The sequence below is a fragment of the Cygnus atratus genome, chromosome 6 (genome assembly GCF_013377495.2).
Source record: "Cygnus atratus isolate AKBS03 ecotype Queensland, Australia chromosome 6, CAtr_DNAZoo_HiC_assembly, whole genome shotgun sequence".
Lineage (NCBI taxonomy): Eukaryota > Metazoa > Chordata > Aves > Anseriformes > Anatidae > Cygnus > Cygnus atratus.
In genome coordinates this window covers 17,810,418-17,836,087 of record NC_066367.1, presented here as the reverse complement: position 1 = coordinate 17,836,087, position 25,670 = coordinate 17,810,418, and the positions used below count along the sequence as shown (strand labels likewise).

Genomic DNA, 25,670 nt, shown 5'->3' with positions numbered 1-25,670 from the left:
ACAGCAATTCCCCCAGTGCTCAACTCTAACTAAAGGAATTTAGAATAGTTGCAGACTTTAGGGCAAGATAACACCATTTTAAAAGACAGTTAAAAATTTTAAAAAGATGGATAATAGAAATGCATTTAAAAAAAAAAAACAAACCTGAAATTCTTAACATGCAAACAGTACACTGGAATTCCTAATGCCACAGATACCTCTGAACTTTTTCTTTACTGCAGTAAAGCAAACTCACAGCATTCAACTTATACCTTCCTTGTACCTTCCTAACTCACCTCAGAAAAACAACTAACTAAAGAACTCAGTCCCTGTCTTCAGTTAAACAAGAGCAGAAAGGCCCAAGTGCTTTCTTTTTAAGCAAAATTACTAAACCCAAGCTCTATGATCTAAGTACAAAAATGGAAAGGTTGATTTGATGATTCCTCGCCTTTTAAAATTCAAACTAATTCTGGTCATTAAATGGCATAATTTCCATAATTACTACCAGGACTACCACAGAGACACATCACTTGCAAATCATTTTTTTTTTTAAAGGGAAATAGAATGTATTTAATATTTTGTCGAATATCCTTTCCATAAGTTAGCACCTGTTTTTTTCACAATATATTTTCATTTACTATCTGAATTACTTCAGCAGTATTTCTTGCATCATAACTTGCTCTTTAGCAGGACACAAAAAGCATACAGTCAAAATCAAGACTAGGTAGTTATAACCAATTAGTTACGTTGTCTGTATTTCAACTTCTACTGAGGCTTTTAAGGGCATGATCTCTATTTCAAGCGACCACATCAGCAGGTTCTGAAAAGCTACATCTACCAAAAATTACTCAGCCGTGACATAGCAACTTATTATATATAGGCATTCTCCTCTTCCACTGCCATGAGAAGTAAAAAGAGTAGATTTCATCCAATTTAACCGGCTGGATACGTAAATTCAGTAACAACAGGCTAACCTCTAACTTCATGGCACTGGAGCACAAACGTTTACACAGTATCAGTACAGCCAGTGTGCCTGTTCAACTCTGCTTGTGGCTCTGTGAGCAAGCCTTGATATAAGCATCCTCCACAACAAAACAAAGTCCATGAACTGTTAGAACTACTTTATAGTATTTACTTAAAGCCAGCTATTTTATAAAGTTTCATTCTGCATATCCATTTCCTCAGTGAAAGAGTGTGCAAATTCAGAAAATTTGGGAGATGAAATAAAATTAGCACTTGGGTGGTTTTTGGTTTTGCTTTTTTGTTTTCCCCACATATGGCACGTAACTTATTGTCTAGGTCCATTCTTTCTACCTCTTCATTTCTGCATCACAGAAATATTTGCAAAGTTAAAAAAAGAGGAATTTAATGCTATTAAATTTATCTATTGTACGTTTAATTTGAAAGTGGCAGAAGTGAAGGCAATACCACAATACTATTAACATTATAAAACACGTATCAGGCATAATGGATGTGCAAACAGCTGAAATAGGACTTTCCACACTGTAATGATGACATTTAAAAACTACAGTTTTGTACATTTCGAAGTAAATAAACTCCTTTTGAAAATTAGTTTGTTAAATCTAAGTGTAGGTTCTCTGGAAACTAATGCAAAATAATTGGCTTTAGTTTTATATCACAGTTTCAAACGTAAAGTTTCAATAGTTACGATTAGAACTAACCACAAATATGGAAATACCGTGAAAATCAAATATTTTTACAGATTCACACAAGGAGATATTCAATGAATGTATTTTAAAAGATTCCTATCTCAGAAGGCAATGCTGTAGTAAAATGCTACATGGATGTTGTGCTTCCTGTGAGTAGTGAGATAATCACACCAAACACTACGGGAATCTCAGTTTTAAAAATCAAGTATATTGAAACAAATATTAGAATAAATGGATGTAAGGATTAATATGCAGAGAAATTATGACAACCAAGGCTTGACATTATTTGCCTATTAGAGGCAAACTGAAAGTGGTATTTTCAGATAACTTAATAGCTTTTAAAGTCTTTATTAGCAAAATTTTATTGTTCATGTATATCCTTGAAAACAAATCCTCACCGCATCTGTCAAAATTTGGTAGGACTAGATCATTCCATCAAGAGCTCACAGAAACAAGACAATATTCTCCAGAAACAATTTATGAAAAACTCAGATCCATATTTCGTATCTGCCACAAAAGCTCATCAGAGTAATAACCCTCCTTCTCCTGGGTGTTATCCTACCATCTGCTGCTCTATTACTTATCTTTATTTTGCAACTAATTAACAGCATAATCTTCTAAATTCAGCAAGTTAATTATCATTATTGTGGTCTTTGCAGCATCATCAGTCCTTATGAAGTCTTGTCTCTCCACCCCCAGAGAACATATGAAAATGAAGTAGGTTGTGAGAGGGTCTGTTTCTTTAGAGTAGGCTCATTAGGTGTTTGCTGATTAGCTCGGCATGCAGAGAGACAGGTCAGAAGAATTCTGCTGAACACAAGGTCCCATGCCAGGCTCAAGCAAGTTAATGTAGGTTTCTGAACATTTGCCAAGCTGCCCTCTGTCAGTTCTCAGTAGAAACCTCCTGCAGAAAGCCTCCGGGTTGCCCCCTGTGTGCAAGGTATTTCTCAGTTTGTGACAAAAGGTTTTATATGGGGAAGAGGAGAAGGCAGGGGGAACATTCAGTGTAAGTTAAAACATTTTTTAATTTCTTAAGAAACTTCTGCAATCCATGCAGAAGGGTCTGAACATTAAGCTTGCATCCACAATCCATACATTCAAAAAACAGGGATGTGTTACAACTAGGAATAGTTCACGGCTCATACATGGAAAGCAGGTCTTCTCACAAACAGGTTAGAAGCAACTCTAATACTTAGAATTATGCATCCTTATCATAGAATGGTTTGGGTTGGAAGGGACCTTTAAAAATAATCTGGTCCAATTTCTGACCACCCCCTCCTTATCTGAAAACATTTTTTTGTTAAACAGAACTATTGCATTTACTTTTAAGACTCTCTAAAATACCACAAAACTGATCTATGTGTTTGATTTTAATAAAGTATGTAGAACTTAGTATCTTCAACACAAGAAATACAGAATAGTGATAGAAACAGATAATTTATTTTAAGTGTTCTGAAGAAGTTTGGAACTCATTTTCACTCCTATTCTGCATCATTGTCAGTAAAAGATAAAAAGATATAAACAAAAGAATACCAGTAAAAGACAGTTGTGCCTGAATGAAATCTCTAGTCATATCTCACTTGAATTCTGCAAGCAACAGGAGGAAAAGGATCCAAACACTTTCAAAACTGTAGTTAACAGTGCCTGAAAACGTTCTCTAGGAAGGTGTCCTATGCCCATTGCCAAACTAGTCTGCCAGTTATTTTACACTTTAGCTTTCAGAAATCATAATATCAATTTGTTCTTACTGAAGTTCACTCATAGTTTTAAATATAAAACCGCAGGGTGTTATATATACAATTTGGTATATGCAAATCACAAGTAATTCATCAAAATGGAAGAAAATTGTGATTTTTTTACATTAATAAAAATGTAGAGATTATGTTGCCCAAACCCACATTTAAATAATGAATCACCATAACTATTAAGAAATAATAGCACTACAACCTCTAATTTTATTTTTGTAAAGGTCAAAGTTCTTGCCTTCACTTTAAAGAAAAAAACTTACGTCTATATAACAGTAGCCTTTTGTAAACAGGTAAGAGAGAAACATAATTGAGATGAGGAATGAAATCAAAGTACAGGTTACTTTTCTGATGATAAAACTCTAAAATATGTTAGAAATCAACTGCAGAGATGGCTTCTATAAAGAAAGGCACAAGGTACAAACGAAGGGAAGTATCTGTTCCCTTCTTGGTTTGTACCAGGTATTTCATCCAAAACATACAGACTTGTGACTCCTACTTATGACAGCTCTATATCTGGTAACAATTCAGCAATATGGGGTTATTGCATCTTCAAGTGAAAAAAAAAAAAAGTTGTTTTAAACAGTTCAAGAATTTTACTCAATCTCTGAAGCAGGTAGATCTGTCTTAAGAATACCTTGAAATAGTATTGTCATACATGTGACAGCAGGAAATGCAGAATACTGTATTAGGAAAGAACGGTCTTTAAAGAAAAGAAGGTTTTAAACAATGATGACCAAAAGCGTGTATCACAAAACCCTCTGGAGTTAAAAAAAAACAAACAAATAAAAAACCACAACACATAAGCTTTACAAATGTTGTATCCCCTATATTATAAAGCTTACCTTAATATCTGAGGATGTTAAGAAACTATCTGAGCACATTGGGTTTTTTATATATATATTTGTTACATACTCTATTTCAATATTTGATAATGCAATATGAAAAAAATTTGAGAGACTAAAAATATATATCTATAAAGAACAGCAGAAAATCTCCAACTAATAACTAATAAATAAAAATGCAACATCCAAGTGAATTCCAAAGATCTATAAAGTCCTGACTCCTGGGCCTTGATCACTGAGAAGGGAACATCACAGCTCCCTCCATTCAGTTTTCTGCTCAAAAGACAGTAAGAATACTAGGCTGACAAACTTCATCCCAAAATGAAGCAGAAGAGAGGATATGGTACACCAAAGGATGTAAGAAGTGTTCCTGCCTTGTGTTTGTTTAAAACGTACCAATAAGTCCAAAATTGCAGTCTCCTGTAAATAGATGAAACATCTATTCCATCAACAAATACATCATTTGTTTGGTTATTAAATTTAATTCAATAAAATAGCTTGTATTTCACCTTCAGAAGTGAACTACTAATGAAATAAAAAGTAAACAAGTAGCTGCAAAAAAAAGATGTCTTCTTTTGGCATAGCCAAGAGCACAAATGAAAATAAAACTGATTACCACACCTTTGCAGAATTTAGTATGTAGCAAGCAAAAATATTTTTCAGGAGATAAAAAGGATTTGGCATTACCAGAAGTTTAATTTTTAAGATTAAATGGAACTTTACAGTTAATAAACCATGACATATATACCAACAATGTATTACATGGCATAGTGAGTTAGTCTTTCTTTTGGAAGCTTTTCTGCATAATCATTAAGTTTCTCATTAAACTGCTTTTATTTTAGTAGTGATAAGAAATTAAGTTTTTTATTTTTGTGAATATGCACTATATAAAAGTAAATGAGCATAAGAAATATACATAATTCTGATATTCTTGAATTCTGTTCATGCTTTCTATTAGGAGAAGAGGGAAATAAGAAATATTGCAAATACACTTTTTACAGTCTCGTTTAAAAAAAGATAGGCAATCACTGAAGTGCATATATTAGCTAAATTCTAACGAGAAGACTAATGAGACTGTTAAATTTTAAGTCTAATGATCTTTGTTTTTCTTTGCATTTGAGTGATTGATTCTTCCAACGTGAGATCAAAGTATTCACCACATACTAGTGTCTACTTCTCCTCTTTAAAACTCCGTAAGAACAGACCACTCAGTAATATGCGATTGAACCCAATTTCCTTCCCAACTTAGAAAACGTTACTTTCTCCTTGACTTCACAAAGCAAAACATAAAAACATTACCACATTCAACCGAGGTGGAAAATGAAGGATAACCTGACAGAACTAGGAAGAGTCAGTGCACTGATGACTAGCTCTTCATAATACTTTTACTAAGTGGTGAATGTGGACTAGTGTTACCACTATACTGGAACCCCATTACTCCAGAGAATAGATGCAAGCATTTTGTCAATATGTAATTATTGTTTAATAATAGTTTCCTATTGCTTCAGAAAAGTTGGAACAAACAAAAAAGACAGCAATAAACAGCAAAGCAACTACTTAATGTAGCAGATTTTTTTTCAAGTTAATTCAAACTGCTACCTTATGTGATCACTAACTTTTTTTACGAAACCTCTGCCTGTTTTAGTCATGATTTTCCCAAATTACCCAGTACCCCACAGAAACAACTTCCACACAATACAATTTCTTAAGTATGCCAGTAATGCTAATTACAGAAAAAAAAACTTGCCAAATGATCTATATTTGAGATAAAAATACAGAGAAAAAAAACACACAACTTTTTCCTTTTTTTTTTTTTTTTTTAACATCACATCATTTAGGAGCAACTATATTCTGCTTCTTTGAAGGTGACGTTCACCACTGAAAAGCTACTAATCTTGTCTTTACTTTAACTGTTTCCTACCCTTTTATACAAAAAGCAAGAAGGAGTTCAGTTGAAAATCTAGTTCACTTAAAAGAATAATAAAAAAAATAAGACCAAAATGACTGTTAGCAACAGAACTAACATATGCTGGAATCTGAAATGACTATAAAATAAATGCAGCTATTTTTCTGTTTTTATTAAATTTGTACTTGCAGACTTTAGGCTAACAAAAGAAAACTAAAGCCATTCTTAAAAAGCAAAAGAATTTAATTAATTTCTCAAGTTAGTCTTCTTGAGGAATAATGGAGTTTTTCACTTACCAATTTAGCCTCAGACTGCACTGGCTGTGGGGAGGAAGGCCCTGGGATTCCTGGGATACTAGGCACCATGGTGACAGGTCTAACAAGCTGACCAGATAAAGTATAAAAATGAAGAAAACCTGAGTATGTTATCATAATACAGAGCATATGACAGCACTACCCTCTGAAGCCAAAACAGCTGTTTAAAGTTCTATGCTGCACTTATGCAAACCTGCTAAACTTTCAAATTAATATAGCATCATGCTTACTTACTGGAACTGCAGCAGGGACATGCACATTAGAATTTGTGATAGATGCAGGAATAGCAACAGGCATGGTTTGTCCATTAGGAAGATGTAACAGCAGAGGAAAAGGACCTGGAACTGGACTGAAAAAGGAATGATGTATATAAAAGAAAACTTATCCTGAGAAGAAAACAAGCTTTTATATTATATAAATATATATCTATTTTAAAACAGTTCTGATGTAATATTTATTTAGCAATTAAAAATATGAACTTAGTGATGTGGAGAACATGGAATTATATTTCACATGTAGTGAAAGTTGTATATTTTGTATGTCGTGAAGCACCACATTACACTAAAGCACCTCAAAGTTGTACATTAACTCTAGAAACAGTAACAGACAGTAAACAAGACAAAATAGTTTCAGAAGCTGTAAGAAACTTGACTGAGATTTATGTAACTTACACTATTGGTCTGTTAGAGGATGGAGCCTGGGTAATAACAGTACTAGATGTTGGTGATGGTATTGCCTGCTGAATAATAACACTTGAGTCAGAACTTGTAAGCAGTACATTAGGAACCTGTAGCGATGCTGGACGAACTATTGTTGATGTAGGCTGTGCAGTCTGCTGTAGTGACACTTCCTGAGGAAAAAACAAAGATCAATGAGTTTGTAAAATACAATTATTGTTAATTCAGACTGTGAAAGGAAAACCATAGAACAAATGCATAACATCATGCAAAATCAGTTATACAATTAAAAAAAAAATCAAAAAACCCTTTGGAAGAATCATTTAAGCCACCAAAATGAAAGTGTTTGTGTTATTTTAGTTTTATGACCAACCCTGACTTAATTTATAATAAGGCTACTGTTATTACTAACAATTCAATTTTGATAAAATATTAAGATTTTTTAATGCCAAGAAACCCGTGGCACTATTTGCACCATCATGGCTACCCAAACTGAACAAAGAAAACATTTTATGGTGTCTTTATGTACAATTCAGTTTCAGTCCACTGTTGCACATTTAAAATAGGTTTATTTTTCAGTAAAAAGGAAAAAAAAATCTCTCTTCTTTAAGCCTTTAACTTGTATATACTTAACTAGAGTGCTATTAAGTAACTAATGCCAAGAGTGATAGCTTTGCAAAATATCTGGTTATCCTGATACAGCAAAAATGATGTGAGAACAGAAACTGAATTTCCTTAGTTGTAACTAAACAGTAGACATAACAGACTATAATTCTTAGCTTAGCAATCAGGTAAAGTACAATATGAATTAGAATCTAGTACCTGTATTTGCTGTTTCTGAAAGCCTATTAATGCCTTACTAAAAACAGTGCTTTCCTTCTCAGGAAACCCTTCATATTGACAGACTTCAGATTTACCTTCAGACAGGATTTTTCCAAGTTATTTAGTCCTTTGACGCTAACTACTGCAATCAAAGGTACAGAGCTACGATCTTGAGACTAGCATTTTTAGTTGCTCTATTGTTAAACAGCATTTTCCAATCATTTTCCAATCATTCCTAATCATTTTCCTAATTATTTCCAATCAGCATTTTCCTAATTTTCCTAATCATCCTAATATCCTGGCAGGAGGTTTAGGTTGGATATTAGGAAAAACTTCTGTACTGAAAGGGTTGTTAGGCATTGGAATGGGCTGCTCAGGGAAGTGGTTGAGTCACCATCCCTGGAGGTCTTTAAAAGACGTTTAGATGTAGAGCTTAGTGATATGGTTTAGTGGAGGACTTGTTAGTGTTAGGTCAGAGGTTGGACTCGGTGATCTTGGAGGTCTCTTCCAACCTAGACGATTCTGTGATTTCAAATGGAACATATCATACTTGTAACACAAGTCTACCTCGACTACCATTTGTACTGAATTAAACTCAAGTTTTGAGTATTTTTGAATATTCATCAACAAAACTTTACGTTGTAGGATCTTAGCTATCTTGCAGATATCCACTGGAAAATGAACAAGCTCCTCTGAGCACTCCACAGAACTGTAAACAGGCTGGCAAATTCTGGGCTTTAAAAAATACAGGACTTCAGCTGATAAAACTTGTTCCCCTCAGAAGTTCAGAGGCTAGATTTATCATTAAGGTTTATTAGTTTGTTCAGGTTTTTCCCCAAGGATCTAAAAGATTCTATTTACAGTGAATAGAGCTTTTGGAGAGTAACAGAGAACTACACTGAGAAAGCCAAGAATTATTTCTTCAGTATCAATCTAGCAAAATTATACGTTATAACATTTGAACACAGTACCTAGGATTATGGATGAGCATACAGTCAACAGAAGAAATACAGCACGGAATTGCAGAAACAAAAAAATTAGAGAGGTGACTAAGGCATATTCTTAGGACAGGATTAAACACTCCTTTGCAAATAAGAAATCTGGTGTAACAGCTATACAGGTCTTACTCTGTGAGAAGAGTCACAAGAAAAACATAAAGGAGACTGAACTTCATGACTGAGAAATTAGAGAAAGGCATACGGGGAGAATATTTGCCCTGAATCTACTTTAGCAATAGCTAACTGAGAAATGAGTATTGTGCCATTCTTCATTAGTTCCAGCTTCACCCTTTCCTTTCTGCTGTTTGCCACTATTACCTGTTATTGTTACTGCAACCGAGTAGGTTAGCATAGCCACCAGAAAGTCCATTCCCGTTGTAGGGATCTGACACAGGAACACCCATGTTTGCCCCTACCAGGGCCAACATAGTTATAAGAGCTTTTTTTTTTGTTCTTCCTTTCACGTGAAATATTTACATACATGTGGCAACCACATACATATGTATAAAAATAGATGTAGATATGTGAATACCACAAATTGAATATCCATGACACAGTAACGCCACTTTATATAAAAAGGCGGAAAACCCAGTTAGCTAACAGCAGCCACAAAGCCACGTGTGTAATAGCTTTAAGACGAAAATGTAAACTAACCAGACATTCATACATTCTCAACAACAGTAATGCCAATACAGCCCCTTCTTTATGGGTTTGTGTGAGCAGCTTTTGTAAGCGCCGGTGTGAGCAGAAAGGACAATAGCTACTAGAATAGAAAAGGCCAAAGAGAGAAGCATGTGCTGAGAGGCAGCATGTGAAAGTCTCCCAAGAACTGGTAAGTTCCAGTGAAAAAGGGCCCTGTTGAATTTGCAACAATGCATAAACTCTGAACACCAGCTGGATCTGTACATAGTCACCAGCGTGCACACACACGCAATCAACATGCTGTATCATTCCAATAGCATCCAAGAACACAGTGGCTGCTATGTGCAAGCCAAGACTACAAGATTACCTACAGACTTGCTGAAAGAACAGACTCCCTTAAGGGCTTTCCAAAAACCTACCTAGAACTAACTGGCATGTCAGCACAACCTCCCACTTCTGAGCAAACAGCTGGGATTGGCCTCTCAACTTCTGCTTCAACCAGGTAACTATGTGTGAGTAAGTTACAGCGCTGTGCGAATACTTATCGGCTATGAATAACAAGAGCTTCATTAGTGAGTGTTCTAACAAATCCTGCCTTTGAACTGAGTCTCTCCCTGGCTTGACCCCCCATTTGGAGAAAAGTAGTTTGCAACTTGTACATGAAGTACTCCATGGTAAGCATATTTCTGTGACTGTCAGAAGATTAGCATAGTAACATAACTTCATTTTGTAGTATTTTGAAAACAGAATCCTCACATGAATACACTTTTTTCTGTTTTTATTAAATGCAGCATTTGCATTTTGTTTAGAATAGAAACGATCTCCAAACATCAAAGGAATAACACATTTACTGACGAGTGTTTACTCTGTTGAAAACAACTCATTTTCAGCTTCCTCTTCTTATACTAACTTGCTGTATGCTACACTCTGGAAAATGTATGCATGTGCTAATTATTTCGACAATGTGGCATTAACATAAGCTGCAGATTTAAGTAGTACTGGATCTAAAGTACTCCACTGTAAAGTATCATTTTATTAACATGTAAAAACCAACAGGTACACCAGTCCAATAAAGATTGGTCAAAAAACTGTTCTTATGAAAGTGTACATTTTGTCTAAAATAAGGTAGTTTGTAATTATATTCTGCTAAGGAACAAGGACAAAAAAAAAAGAGATAAATTGGCAGAATCATGACCCTAACTGATCTTACCTTTACAAGAAAGAAGTTTAAGCCCATTCAAAGATATTAAAGACTTACTGAAAGGACCTCTCCAATCCTTTTATTCTTGAAACTAATAACCACTGAAGTTCAGAAAATATTTTACAGAAGATGATAGTTGCATTTTTAGATTTGTTTTCAGAGATGTATATTTGCAAGTATTTTGCATCTAAAAGCAAATATCATGTAATAACTTCCAAATGCAATCAATGAACACATGGAATTCTTTACACAGAAGTGAAGGTAGACAGGACTGTTACTGCAATTGACTACTATCGTAAGAAAACAATTGGTTTTAAAATAATTAACTTAGGGAATTGGCTATCTGGCAACAACTAAACAACAACTTGTGAAACTCTGAGGGTTCTCTTTTAAAATATTGTTAATAAGAAACTAGGATGAGCTTGAAAACTCTCAACAAAAAAATTAGGATTCGATTGCTTATTATTTTACAGCTACAAGGCTTTATAAAATTCTAATGATATCTTGGTCTATTCCAAGCAGAACATCATGAAGCCCAATGGAACTAAGAGAACTCTAGCAGAAAACTAAGAAAAGAATTAAGCATAATTTTAAAGTCTCTAAGAAATTCCTTTGACAACTACAAAGAAAATGAGAACCTTCTTACACATACATGAACAGGCTGTAATCATTTAAGGCTACTAAAAGATATTCAGCCAATAAAAGTTACAGTGGCACATATATTTTAAAACCAGCTATGCCCTGAAAAAAAATATAAATCAAACCTTCCCTCCTTCAATACACCTATAGAAGGAGAATATAAAAATCTAACTGAGAAAACAGCAACACTCTGCTCACATTTCTCAACTTCTGCAGGCCACATTCAGCAGCAGCATACTCCAAGCAGCACCCTCATCAGCATCACCCTCAGCTTGTCTCTACAATCAGACATCAGAACAGCATTAAGCAGCAGCAGCTTTTCAATTCAGCACTGTTACAGTGACAACACTGAAATTACACCATGAATAAGTTTATAAGCACTGCCAAGCATTTAGATACAATTTAAACTTGTAATGATGCTAATGAGATCCTGAACCACTACTGAAAAATATTTTCTCTTGCCAAAATCTGAGTGCTTAGAATACGTATTTGCAGAGAAAAACAAACTAACCTCTCCAAACTCTGAAATATAGATTTAAGATTTGGACTGTGATTTGCTTGACCAAAGTAGCTCTTTACATGTATTTTTAAACCATTTTTACTATTTTTGACTATGTGATTGCCTTGATTAGCTATGATTCCTCATCTTCACTAACTTACAAAACTCAGTACAGCTTTCTGAAGACAAATCTAAACTGAAACTCCCTCAATTTTTGTCACACACTTAAGGCTCTTCCCAACTGGTGCCTGTTGAGAGGACAAGAGAAGCAAGTTCAAACAGAAGAGGTTCACACTGGGTACCAAGAAAAACATTTCCTCCACAAGGACAGCCTGGCATTAGAACACATTGCAGAGACATTGTATAGTCTAACTTTGAAACCTCCAAAGACAGTGAATGCACAAATCCTTGAGTTTCTTGGTCTGATCTCAGAGCTAAACTCTGCTTTGAGCAGGAAGTTGGAAGAGAAACATCCTGTGGTCCCCTCAAACATGAATTATCCTGTGATCCTGAAAAGTCCTGCTAATTTTGGGAATAAGGTATCTGAGTTCCTCAAATGCAGATTGCCCATTAATGATGCACACAGAAAAACGGACTAGAGCAACCATATTGCTTACTACTCTCTGCTCCTAATATTTTTTACTGAAGTAGAAACAGAAATAATTGTTTCACTGTTTTTGCTTGGTTTTGTATTTTCTAAGAGAACTCCATTTGACGAAAACACTGCAAGTCACATATTGAACTTATTAAAACATTTATTTCTAGTACTACCAGAGCAGTAATTCTAAAACTAGTTTTATCACAATGTTCTCTAGTGACAGACAATACCCCAGGAATCCAGCCCTCTGTGATACTTAAGTAAACATTATACAAGAAACTGCTCATGATCACCACTTTTGGACATACTGCTGAAGCCTATCAGTTTTGTAGGTTATCAATCTTGAAACAAAATTATTTCATGCTTAATTGTGAAAGACAGCCCATTCATCCACGTGCATTTTTTGTAGAACATCCCCTTATGTTGTACAAAACAATTTATGAGAAAACATAGAATAAACACAAGAGTACACATGAAGAGTCTCAAACTGTTGAAATTGTTGAAAAAAATAGAGAAACTACACTTTGTTTTTTCATGAATACTACCTGATGATGCATAAAACAGAACAAAGAGCCCTGTTAGCCTTTTTTAACATAGTGTGAATATTAATTTTTATTTTCTTTCTAGGTTTACTGGACGACCAGTGTGGCGTACAGAAATAATTCTGCTGGCCAAAGCTAACTAAAGAATTGAACAAAGTTAAGTATGTGTCCAACAAATCTGGTTAACAGGAAGTCTTTTACTTACAACCAGTAAAGTAGTGTGGGTATAAACACGTACAAGAAACCTACAGACCATCAGATTCAGATAATGAACTCAAAGAAGAAAAAAAAAGCATTCTCTGACCTTTTCATCACTGGTAGTAGACTCTGGATGAGGTAAAGGACTATCTTGATGAGTTGTTTCTACAACAGAAGGTTCTTCAATTTTATTTCTTATAATTGGTGTTGCAAGAGGAGACAGATCTAGAGGCATCTAAGATCAATAGTATAAAACAAAATTAGTCAATCACTAAGAAATTCAAATATGTAAGAAAACATAAGTAACTAAGGAGAAAATCAGTCTTATAATAACAAAGAGGTGCATTTGGAAGATCTTGATACAGGTGCATTACCAGTCAAGTCTATTTTTTCCAGCACCTGCATGAATACCAGTCTTCAGTAAGACTTTGCCTTTCAATACCCATTGCTAGATAAAGCACTTCTTTTTGAGAATTAAAATCCCTTTTAGAGTTTATATTTTCCAAGTTTCAGAGGAAAATTATAACTGAGGAAGAACTATGCTATGCTTAAAAGATACACTTAAGATGTTATCCTTATACAAATTGTATCACATGCTACAAAGCACAAAAATTTAACTTCACTTTCAAAATAGAAAAGCTACCGTGGACTAGTCATTTCAAGCTTAGAGCAGCAAATAATTACTAAAAAAGCAAGTTTTGTATTGCTACACTGCTAAAATCCACCAGGACATCTGAAACGCCACAGAGAAATTGAGTTATAAAAATACTTAAGCAACACTATAGATTTGAAGGCCTGTACTGCTGCCTAATTTACTGTCCAAATACCTTTGGAAGAAAGTTCCCCCAAAGCTCATCTTCCATTTATATTCTTCCAGATGCTTTTTCTACTTAATCCCTAGTTTTCCTACTGAATACGCTGTTAAAGAGGGAAGATTGTTAAAGGTGGAACCTCTTTTCACACTACAGCTGAATATGAAACACTACAGAAAAAGCTGAAGTCACCCCCTTCTTCCCCCTCAAAAAAAACAACCCCTAGGAAGCGTGTTATTATGGCAACTTTTCCACCCCCTAGCAATGTTTGCTTATTTATGTTAATCAACCAGAGATATATGGTGTGACTGTGTTTCTTCTTGTCAGCTTGGATAATGAGTATCAATTCAAAAAGTTGTTGAAATGTTTTAAATACTTTGTGATACCTACAACCTCCTCTAAGACAGTGGTGAAGTACACAGAAAATACAGTATTGGTACTTGAACTGGTATTACCATATGTATAGTTTTAAGAAAAGCTATAATGCCACAGTAAAAAAAAAAAAAATCATTATTTGGCATAGCTGTAGGAACAAAGCACAGGTGAGATGTTTTGTTTTTTTTTGGTCAGGAATGGATAACAATACATCTTATTTGTAAGTGCATACTAAAATCTTTACCGAAACAGAAAAAACAGAGACAGATTCTACAAAATGTGTACGTATGAATATTAAAAAAATGGGGTTTGTTTTGTTTTATATCACTGTCTATGGGAATCCACCAGGTAATCAACCAAAGGTAGAATTAATTATAGGGGATATCGAATAAAAATTTTCATTTGCAGAACTGTTAAAATGTTTGGGCCCTAAACCAGCTACAATTAGGAAGTGCTAAAATAAACAGAATAAAACACATTTAAACATATGGGAAGTTCCTCACAAAAACATGAAATTGTTGAACAGATACAGTACAAATTTTGCTTACATTTTAATCTGAAGTAAAAAAAAAAAATGTAGATGTTTAGATTGTTATAAGTAATTTCTAGGTAAAAATGTTTACTTAACTGACAAAGTGAATATAATCATAACCAAATTAGTGACACCTCTAAGTTTAGTGTTTTTGCTGAACTTTGTCAGTGTTTAATCTCATTATTGTTATTACTGATTCTGAGAAAAACATTGCTATTTTAAATCTAAGCACATTCAAAACAGTCAGTGTTCACATACTATTCTTCTCACTTTTTTCTTTGCAAATATTTTTCTTTCTCCAAAAACTCATTACTTTTCAGATATTTTTTGCTTATTTAGGGACTAATGAAATTTCAACCAAGCTAATAATTAACTTAAACAGATATAGACTAGATACTTAAAGAAGTAAGACAAAGTCATTATGCCCCACTGTCTATTCGATCTACTAACGTTCAGGTAAGCCAATCTTCAGAAGGGTAACCTTAAATTTGTATTCTCTCCATAGAACATCTAAGCAGCTGGACAATGATTACTGGTATAGTTTAAAAGGATATATATAAAGTCAAGTTTGCTCTCTTTCTTAAATGGAACTTGTGATATAAAAGCAGCAGAAGCCCTGAAAAGAAAAAGTATTTGAACATACTTTCTTAATGTCATCTTCAGAAGCCTTTTTAAACTCATTTTCAAAAGGACTTGCTAATTCATTGAATAAGCCAACTTCTTCACAGTTCTTCAAGAATCGAGTTGGTGTTGGTGTCTGATCTGAAATGAAGTTTACAAAAAACCCACAATTTCATTTTTAAAATACTATGGTGAACATATGTATTTTAAATATTTTTCAGAGTAAAAGCAGAGAGCACCAGTGTACTATCAAGATACATATTCATATAATTACACATCAGTAACTCTCATTAAAACTAACCCAAGCTAACTAAGGAACAGTCAAAAAAAATCTGAATAAAGTGAATTTTATGTTACAAAGGATTTCCTTTAACTTCATTTAAAAATAATATAATCATAGCAAGGTAACCTATAAATTTAAGAAACCTGTATTTAGCCTACACAAAGATGGTATCAACAGAGTTAGTTACCTACTCTAAATGACTTTATAGTGGATCAGTGTGAGTATTAACACTTGAAGATCTTCAGCAATTGACTTCAAAATTACTTCACTTTCTTCAGAAAACTAAGTGTAGAAAACTAAGTATTTTTGAATGTCTGGGGTGCTCCTACATTCCATTTTCCTGTAAAATGTTAATCAGCTACATATTTTGAAGACTGGTTAAAAGAACAAAACCTTAAAGTTAATACTTAACAGACTTGTTTTGATTTTCTCATGATGTACGTTACAGTAACATTCTCAAAAGATGAACTACACAACGAAAAGAATGCCAACAGAAATTCTCTATCGAAGTACTTCAGTGCACCTGCCTGGAATTAAAGTCATAAACCTGTAATGAAAGTCATAAACCCCAAATCCTACAGTTGTGATAGAATGGCAATTCTTTTCCCCCCCCCCCATCAGCCTTTCACAAAATTTGCTCATTTCAGACAGAATTATCTGGTCTCTTAGCCAGCAAGAACCATCTAGATATTAATAAAAAGCAGCCAACAGAGAGAAGTGAAAGATCACATGCATTATAAAACACAGTAATATATGGCATTTACATTAATATTCTTAATTTTTGTAAGCTGACATTCATTTGTCATGTTGATAGACAACTAGACTCTCAATTAGATACAGAGAAAACTGTCGCATTTTGAAGAATACAGATATGGGGGAAAGAGAAATGACGTGGTTAAGAATTCTGTTATGTCTTGAAAACACACTTTTCTGTCTTGCAGGAAAACCGACCACAAGCCATACTCCACCTGCTGGAGACAAGCAATTCAAGTCTGCAAACCACTAAGCCCCTTACAGTGCTGGATGGTTAACAAAGCTTTTCTTCCATCCATGTCCAGCGACCAGAGGGAGCTATTCTCAAGTGCCTAGTCTACCATAGCAGAGCACTTCGGTGAGCTAGCAAGCTCTAGTTACAAAGATAACGCTTACATGACGGCTTTAATAAAAACAAAAGTGTATTTAAAGCTCACAGTTTGCTTTTTTCTTCTCATATTGTGAAAACAGCAGTGATTACTCTCAAGTGTGTGGAACACACTAAAAAGAAGTGTGATATTGCACACAAGCCTGTACTGGCTCCTATGATGGCCATACCACTGAGCTGGAATCAAAAGAATTCTGGTATTTTGCTGACTACTGCCAAGACATTTTCAAAAAGGTCTTTCTATGAAATTTTTGGTACTATGTCAATTCCCCTTATTTCACTATTATTATCTGGTCAAAGATAACCGTATTTGCTGCAAAGTAACTGCATTTGAAATATCCTAAGTGGTACTATACGCATCTTCACTAACATAATGTAGTATTTATGACTACAGATTATACACTAGAATGTGGTTGCAAAAAGTTGGAATTATGCCATGGTTTCATTCTCTCACAATTACTGACAAGGTCCCTTCCTTATGGTTTAATTGTTGAGGATCACATTTAGAACTTTAAAACATGTAACTGCTGGCTTAAGAGTAACTTCATTTTTGTCTGCTCACCCTAGCAAGTTAACCATGTAAAAGAAAAATGTTCTGAAGATGTCTGAAAACCTCTGCAAGTTCATTTAGGCTCTTCCACCACTGAAAACAAACAAACAAACAAGCCACTCCGACTATAGCATGACTAGCACGTGCTATCTTCATTTAAGAGCTATAAAGTATAGATTGCAATGATCCATTAGCAATTACTTCTGATCCTTGACAAAAAAAAAAAGGTACTTACAAACAACCAAGAATACGCTATGAATTCAGAGATGGAAATACAATAAAAGTAGTTGAAATTTAAACTGAAAAATACTTCAAATAATTAAAACCAAAATTGTTATTTTTCTCCTACTATTTCATTCAAACATCATAATTACTGGTTCATTCTCCTAATGTCCTAACTGATGAGTGGAGGGGCAGGAGCCAATCTGTTCTCTTTAGTGACCAGTGATAGGACCCGAGGGAATGGTGTCAGGCTGCGACAGGGGAGGTTCAGGCTGGATATCAGGAAGAGGTTCTTCACTGAGAAGGTTGCTGCGCACTGGAACAGGCTCCCCAGGGACGTAGTCACGGCACCAAGCCTGTCGGAGTTTAAGAAGTGTTTGGACCGTGCTCTTAGTCATATGGTCTGAATTTTTGGGTAGATCTGTGTGGTGGCAGGAGTTGGACTCGATGATCCTTGTGGGTCCCTTCCAATTCGGGATATTCTATGATTCTATGATCCTATGAATGTCATCACAGTATGTAAAAACTCCAGGTATTTTAAAATTTAAGAGACATGTAAACTCAATGAGAAAGTAAACCTTAAATACGGCATAACCTAGTTACAGACCCTGTTAGGCGTAGCCTTTATTAGAGGGTGTTCTTACTGAACGCTTACTACACAATTTAATTAATTCTTAAAGAACTGATTATTGAAAAATATTTAATCATGTATCAGATCTAAATAAAGTTACTTCAGTAGAATAACTGGCTTCAGATTTTAACAAAATTATGTGAGAAAACATTTACTAAACATGATGCAGACAACTACATTGAAGAAAACACTGCATAGTGTCTTCTTAATGCAAGTCTATGCATTAAATACAGAAAATACATAAAATGTATGCACATTCCACCAGAAAAGTGAATAAACTAGTTATAAAAGTATATACTAACCAGCCACAATGACACTATCATTACGAGCCGGACCAAATTTCAGTGTCATCTCATGTTTATGTTTATGGACAGCCAAATGATCCTCATTGGTAAAACGCTGTGGCAGAAAGTTTTAAGAAATAGTTGTAATTTTGAATGTGAACACAGTAAACACAACTCTACAGAAAGGCATTTTTACAACATGTAAAACAGTTTTTACTCTGTTAACAGACAACTCTTAGGAAGTTATAGCTTGTTACTTGGTCAACATTACCTGGCAAAAAATATTATAAAACTCAAATAATGTTCACAGTAACCAAACAGTATCAGAATCAGTGAAATGGTAGTATAAGTACCTGCATTCATCAGAAGTCCATGATAAAGTTGCAGAGTGCTGCAGACTACATCAGCCACTAGCAAACAGCCATTTGCTATACTAACAAATCTTGACTATGTTTAGTAATTGATCATCACTATTTCAATTCTGTATTGTTTGTATTATCACAATAAAAAGAATTATCTGTAATCACAAACACAGACTTACTGTATTTAATAGCATAAAACCAAAATAAAGTATAGCGCCTGCCCCTAACAGCTTACTATATAACATAAGAGGCAGACAGAATAGGAAACACTAGAACATCAGACAACTGAAAGGCTGTGAATGAACTAAACTTATTAGCAATTTAAAAAGCAATTTAAGAACTCTCAAGTTTTCAGACGCATCCCAGCAGTGTTCTGCATACTTCCTCCAAAATCTGGGGTATACTCTGTGAAAGAAGCAGTAGGTAGACAAACTATGTACTGAAGATTCTTACTTCTATTAACCTGAAATTCATTATGTCTCTGTAATTGTAGGTAAAGTTAGTGTTTCAATTGAGATAATCTAAAAAAAAAAGGTTTCCCCAGATACAGGCTTCCTAACAAGAACACATCTACAAAATATTCTCTTACTTTCCTTTATGAACATTTGGGACCCAAATTATGTTTCTGATTTTTCCCCAATCATTCAAGTCACTCCACATATGTCCCGTGTGATACCCATCAAACATAATTTTTCAGAAAACAAAATGGGAAGCTTAGTTGACCTCACAGCACAGTTATCCAGAATATTTCTGTGAAAAAGGACATGTCACGTGGAGCTGAAAGGGGATATAAAAATGCAAGATTACTGAAAGGCAGTATAATACAGGCCAGACACTTTTTTTTTTTTTATTAGAACTCCCCTTGCCAAGGACTAAACGTCCAATTATCCATAGCTCCTATGTTTTATGTCTAGATACATTTGTGGCATAAGCCACAAATATTGCTGTTTATCATAGTAGGCCTCAAATACATCTGTCCGCACTATGAGATAGAAAGACTCCTCTGGAGGGAACAGGTTCTCCATATCCAGACTCCCTCTCTATTCTATAGCATGATCTGGCATCTGGAGAAGCTTTGCCCATTCTCCGGTACATAAACTTCCTCCTTCACTTCAATCAAGGATTGCTGTAGCCCCATGATGCTTCTTATATGAGATTTACTTGGCAAAACACTTCTGACAGAGCTTACATCAAAATGAGATTCAAATAGAATGAGGACAAACGTTGCTTAGGAGAAGGCAGTCCTCTTCTGTTATGTCTCTGAACATATTAGACATAAGAAATCTTAGTTCTTTCCAGCTTTAAATACAAAATGTTCTATTAATATAACATTAACACTGTCAGTCATCATAAAAACTATGTTTTCAGAATAAGAATAGAAATATTTTGAACTCAAAATCCAAATAAATCCAAGTGCACTAATATAATGGAAAAAATCCAGCTTAAGAAATTAGTTCTCTATAAAGGCAGCAGGGATGTCAATCTCATGCAGCAGATAAACGTAAATTCATTCATTTTCAGGTTACTAAATTAAAAGTGTTAAGACCGCTTCCTTTTAAGCAACCATCTGTTAAAGCATTCATTAATAGTATTTTTTATCTTCTACTCACTCAGTGCTATATCTACTAATGCTATTTAACAGAATATGTTACAAGCACTGTAGGATTCAAAACACATTTTGTGGCATGTATACTTCTAGCATTTCCCATAAACAAAAACATACATAAATTACAGTTATTTTATATTTGCAGTCACCGTAGATGTGAAGATTAATCAAAGTATTAAACTACTCTGAAGTGAAAGAAAATCGACATTTTTAATAGACTTAAGCAGAGAATGCCTGCAAACTTCACAATGAGCTTCCCACTAACATTGAAATATTCTGAAAAATGCAGCTTACCTAATACAAATTACATTTAGTGAATATGAAAATGTGTGTGTATATATATATATATATATATATTCATGAAAACAAATAAGGCAGGGTTAACAAATGAAATTGTGTTCAGCTCTGAAAGGGTAATTTAATTATCTTTTCCTTGTATGGATAACGTTTTTCTGAATAAACACAATTAAAATGCTAGAACTTCTTGCTGTCACCTGCTTTTCAGCAAAACTGGAAAACACGATACTTTCTACCGATCATCATAAACCCCCTTTTCTTCAGTCCCTTGAAATACGTTTCACTGTTTTACTTTTACTTGATCAATGTTAATAAGTTCAAGTCAGACCATTACCTGGCCACATCCAGGGGCAGTGCATAAGAAGGGTTTGTCATCACTCATATTCCACAGGTCGTTGTGCTACCTGTATTAAAAAGAGTGGAAAACATTTTACAAATATCGCAACAAGTTTTCAATACAGTCACATCCACAGAAGATTTTAATATTCTAGAACTTCTGCCTTCTAGCTGCACTAAGAATCTAAATAACGAAGACATAAGTAGCATCTGGACTCCCAACTCTGCAAGGTACACAAAACCAAATAGAAACATAGTAAGTCTAAAATGTGCATCTCAGTCAGAAAGGCAAGTAGTTGTATGCAAAATGATCAATTGCAGAACATATCTGAAAACACAGTAAGACAGCTTGCTACTGAAATGAAAATACACTGTGATCACTACCCAATTCCCTTCCCCCAAAAAGAACAAAGCAGCGGATAATACTGAGTACTCAAGCATACACTGCCAACAGATGAAAGTGATTGATTCTGTCGTTTTTTTCATAATCTGTAATGCAAAGTTAGCAGATGCCCTTTATGTCATCTTTTACAAATACAACTACAAAAATGTGTACTTTAGTAACATCACAGCTATACAACTGAATTACTAACAGACTAAAAACATTTAAGAATGAAGTAATAAATACTAACACTCTTATATTTTGTGCTGATTTGCATACTTACCACACATACTGATACACATACCTGCCAGATTTCACATATAAACCTGTTTCATAGGGCAAGCTATCATATCCTCCTTTTCATGGCAATGAACTGTAATTGAAAGAAGATATTAATTACTATGCCTGTTAAATATGCAACAATCCATAATTTTGTAATGATAAATGACATGTTATAACGAAATACAACAGTTTTTTGAAGAAACTGTTTACCTCAACAGATCCACCAATTAAGTATTGCCTCTTTCAGAAAGAAAAAGGTGCTTCTACTATTAATTCTTTTGGACAAACTACTTCATTCATATTCTTCTAATAAAAAATTCCAGTACCCCTCATTTTTGAAGTGTGAACTCCCATACAAAAGTAAAAAAAAAAAAAAAAAAAAAAAAAAATCAGCCCTCATATTAGCCGTAAAGTTCAGTGAGGGCAACAACTAAACTAATAAAGTTTCAAGGATACCACCAAGAAGAATTAAAATACTTAAGAACTACAGATTTTTTCCAATTAATTTATTTCATAGCTGGATGCCTGCAACAAATTGTTGCATCACAGAAGTTTTTACAAGCAAAGAAAGTCTTTTCAGGTCAGATGCTCTAACTTAGGTAAAATATTCTAAATTATGCAAGGAAGCTTTAGGTAGAGAATGAAAAGAAATACGTTGTTTGTTCTCATATCAGAGCAAGGAAAAAAAGTCACGCAGATCTGCTGTCCCACTCTCCCCTTCCACCTTGGTAAGACCCGGACACATCTGTACCATAAGCCTTGGTACAAACGTGGTGACTTATTTGAATTTTTCACGATACCAGTACAAAAAAGCCTTGTAATTCTATGAAGTATCAATGATATTGTACTAATTTTTTTTGAATAAGTGGTCAAGGTGGTTTTAAGCTGTGGCCAGGAGGTATAACTGTCCCTCATCTCATAATTTTGAGCTCTCTGCTCCTGAATCATTTGGCTGCAAGATCTCTCAAGTTCATACTGGGCTCTACTGCTGTTTTTTAATACTTTCCTGGTTACTGGACCTTACTGTAGCATGAGCCTTTCCCTCAGCCCCTTCCTTTTCTGGGTTCCAGCAAAGCAAAATGAATCCACTGGCTCTGTTTTCTGGGTTAGGGAGAAGGAGAGAGGACGGGAGAAGAGAAAGGAGAGTGCATTTCTCAGTTACACTCTCATTCTATAAGCAAGCATCAGTCCACTTTGGGAAGAGAAAGAGGGACATGCATGGGATTAGGACAAGCTGTGCTAGACAAGCATAATAGTAATATGTAGATAGTGTGACATCAACGACTAAAAATAATGAAGTACTGGTACAGCAAACACATAAAATTATGATACTGTCACATCAGTAAACCCAACAGTGATGAGTACTTATTCACTAAAGTTATCTCATTTTAAGTTGACCTTAAAATAACAGTAACAGGAGGGGAAAAAAAAGCACCAATTTATCTAATTAGCCAGGAGATGACAAGCACTCTTAACCCATCTGAAGGTTTACTCTGGAGGAAACACGTTCATCTCTAAGCATGGGTATTTGTATGGAGATCTAACAGTGTTAGTTCTGACCTCAGCTTGGCTTGATGTATAAAGATGTCTCTGTGATTAACGATCATAAGCAGAATAAATCCATCTCTCCCCCAACAGAGTAGTCATGAAAAGTTGTAAGGCTTTTGAAAGCTGCCTAACTATGCTAAGAATATACACCATTTAGCACTAGGCACAAAACAGCTCAAATAAGCCTAAGCAAACCATTTAAGATGTAATACCTCGGAGATTCATATCTGCAGGGCATATATTACCTGATCCTTTTCTCTAAGACTGTACGGTAAAAACTACTGCAAAGGATATTACTTCAAGGAGAAGGAGAGCCCAGTGTCCTTGGCCATGGGCACCAAACAGCAAAGAAGCAAAACATGGGGGGGGGGGGAAGGGGAGATTCCAGCATCACTTCTAAATATATACATTCAACAGAACGAGGATACTGAGACTGAGATCACAAGCCAAGAAGAGATGAATGGCTGCCAGAAACTTTAGAGTCTTTGGCACTGACAACTCAGGGAAACATTTATGTCCTGCAGACAGGATGCCAAAGCAAATCAGGGATGGAGATTGCTCTGCTGTTCTTTGCAGAGAGTCCATAACGTGTCTCAAGTTTCTAAAGAGGTGAAATATTTCGTGAACTGCTAAAACTATGAACTTGGTACTATCACTATTAAAGAATATTAACAATGTCATATGCAAAATTAATACTCATGACTAAGACTTTAGAATAAAAACTAAGGTTCTTCTCAATGAAGCTTTAGGATTCCACCCTAATTACCGTACATTATTTCAAACTCCACAGGCACTTATAAGCCATTCCATAAGCACTTGCATTGTTCAGCTATGCAAAGCAGATTTTTTTTTTTAATGCAGGTTCAAAAATAGCAGGGTCAGTCTCCTTTAGGTCTTGAAAGGAATTAGCTTTGTTAAATCTTGATCCTGGGGCACCATATACTGAAATACGGCTGCAATACACACATATAGATATACATGATGAACAGAAGAGTTACATCCTTATCAGAAATGGTTGAAGATGATTTTTTTTATTCCAAAGGATGAAGATTTTGATTAACAGAATTGCTTACAGAGCATTATATCTGTTAATATAGCTTGTTGTGCGTCTTTGACAAGTGCATAGTATCAGCCATAAAAATCTACTACACCCACACTGTTAGCATTTTTCTTAGGTCACAATCTATAAAGATGAATTTTTCCTGTCTGTCCATTTTCTCTTTTAAACAAATATTACCAAAGCATGCATTTGCATATGAAGTAGTTACCTGGCTTCATGTTTTAGTTTGTGAAGCTTGTGAATTTTGAATATCCTGTTTATAAAGAAAAGAAAACAAAGTGTTGTCCTCCTGGATAACTTAGTGTAAAAAAGTTGGAGAAAAATTCATGTCCTGAACTTTCTAATATTACTTGACTGCAGACCACAAGGAACTTGGTGAGATACTGCCTTGTAAAGGGATTCCAGCTAACATCTGAGGAAAAAAAAGTCTCTTGAAGCACTAAATTTTTTGCATATAAAAGAGAAAAGAAGTTCACTCATGCATTCCAACAAGACCTTGGACATTATAAATCTAAATAGAAACCGGATCTGAAAGGATGGGAAAACAAAGGGCTCACATTCATTAGTCTAACCACATCAGTAAGGATTGTATTTACCTATTACAAAGACAAATGCAAAGCTCGCACCTAGAACAAAATAATTCCATGCAACACTACAGGCTGAGGGCCAAATGACTGTCAAGCAGCTTTGGGGCAGAACCCGTAACTCCTGGAGGACAACAAACTGAACTCGATTCAGCAGCATGTCACTTGCAGCACTGAAAGCTAACAGCATCTTGGGCTGAATTAGCAAGAGCATTGCAAGCAGATCAGGGAAAGTGATTATTCTCCTTTATTTGGCACTCACGATACTACAGCTGGAGTACTGTGTCCAGCTTCGAGCCCTTAAAAACACGGCAGATGACAAACTGTAGAGAAACCAGCTGGGGCCCCACCAAAATAGTTAGAGGGCTGGACTACTGCATACAAGAGGAGTAGCAGGGAGCTAAGTTTGCTCAGCATGGAGAAAGAAGGCTAAGGAAGGATCTAGTTTCTTTCTCTCATACACTACCTAATGTGTTATTATACAGAG

The 25,670-nt window shown here is 34.9% G+C and overlaps 1 protein-coding gene across 6 annotated transcripts in view; it reads right to left on the bottom strand.

The window, feature by feature from the left end:
- Positions 1-25,670, bottom strand: part of ATF2 (activating transcription factor 2) — a 52,204-nt gene that overhangs the window by 20,377 nt on the left and 6,157 nt on the right. For 3 of the 6 annotated variants that reach the window (XM_035567372.2, XM_035567387.2, XM_035567380.2), the window contains exons 3-10: positions 22,014-22,082; positions 21,326-21,395; positions 18,745-18,841; positions 15,638-15,756; positions 13,382-13,510; positions 7,131-7,309; positions 6,694-6,808; positions 6,442-6,528 (exon numbers count right to left, since the gene is read on the bottom strand). In XM_035567372.2, the coding sequence (XP_035423265.1) occupies positions 6,442-6,528; positions 6,694-6,808; positions 7,131-7,309; positions 13,382-13,510; positions 15,638-15,756; positions 18,745-18,841; positions 21,326-21,373 (774 nt within the window). In that variant the 5' untranslated portion in view covers positions 21,374-21,395; positions 22,014-22,082. The remainder of the gene's footprint in view (positions 1-6,441; positions 6,529-6,693; positions 6,809-7,130; positions 7,310-13,381; positions 13,511-15,637; positions 15,757-18,744; positions 18,842-21,325; positions 21,396-22,013; positions 22,083-25,670) is intronic. The other 3 variants (XM_035567393.2, XM_035567409.2, XM_035567401.2) reach the window with 1 other exon arrangement.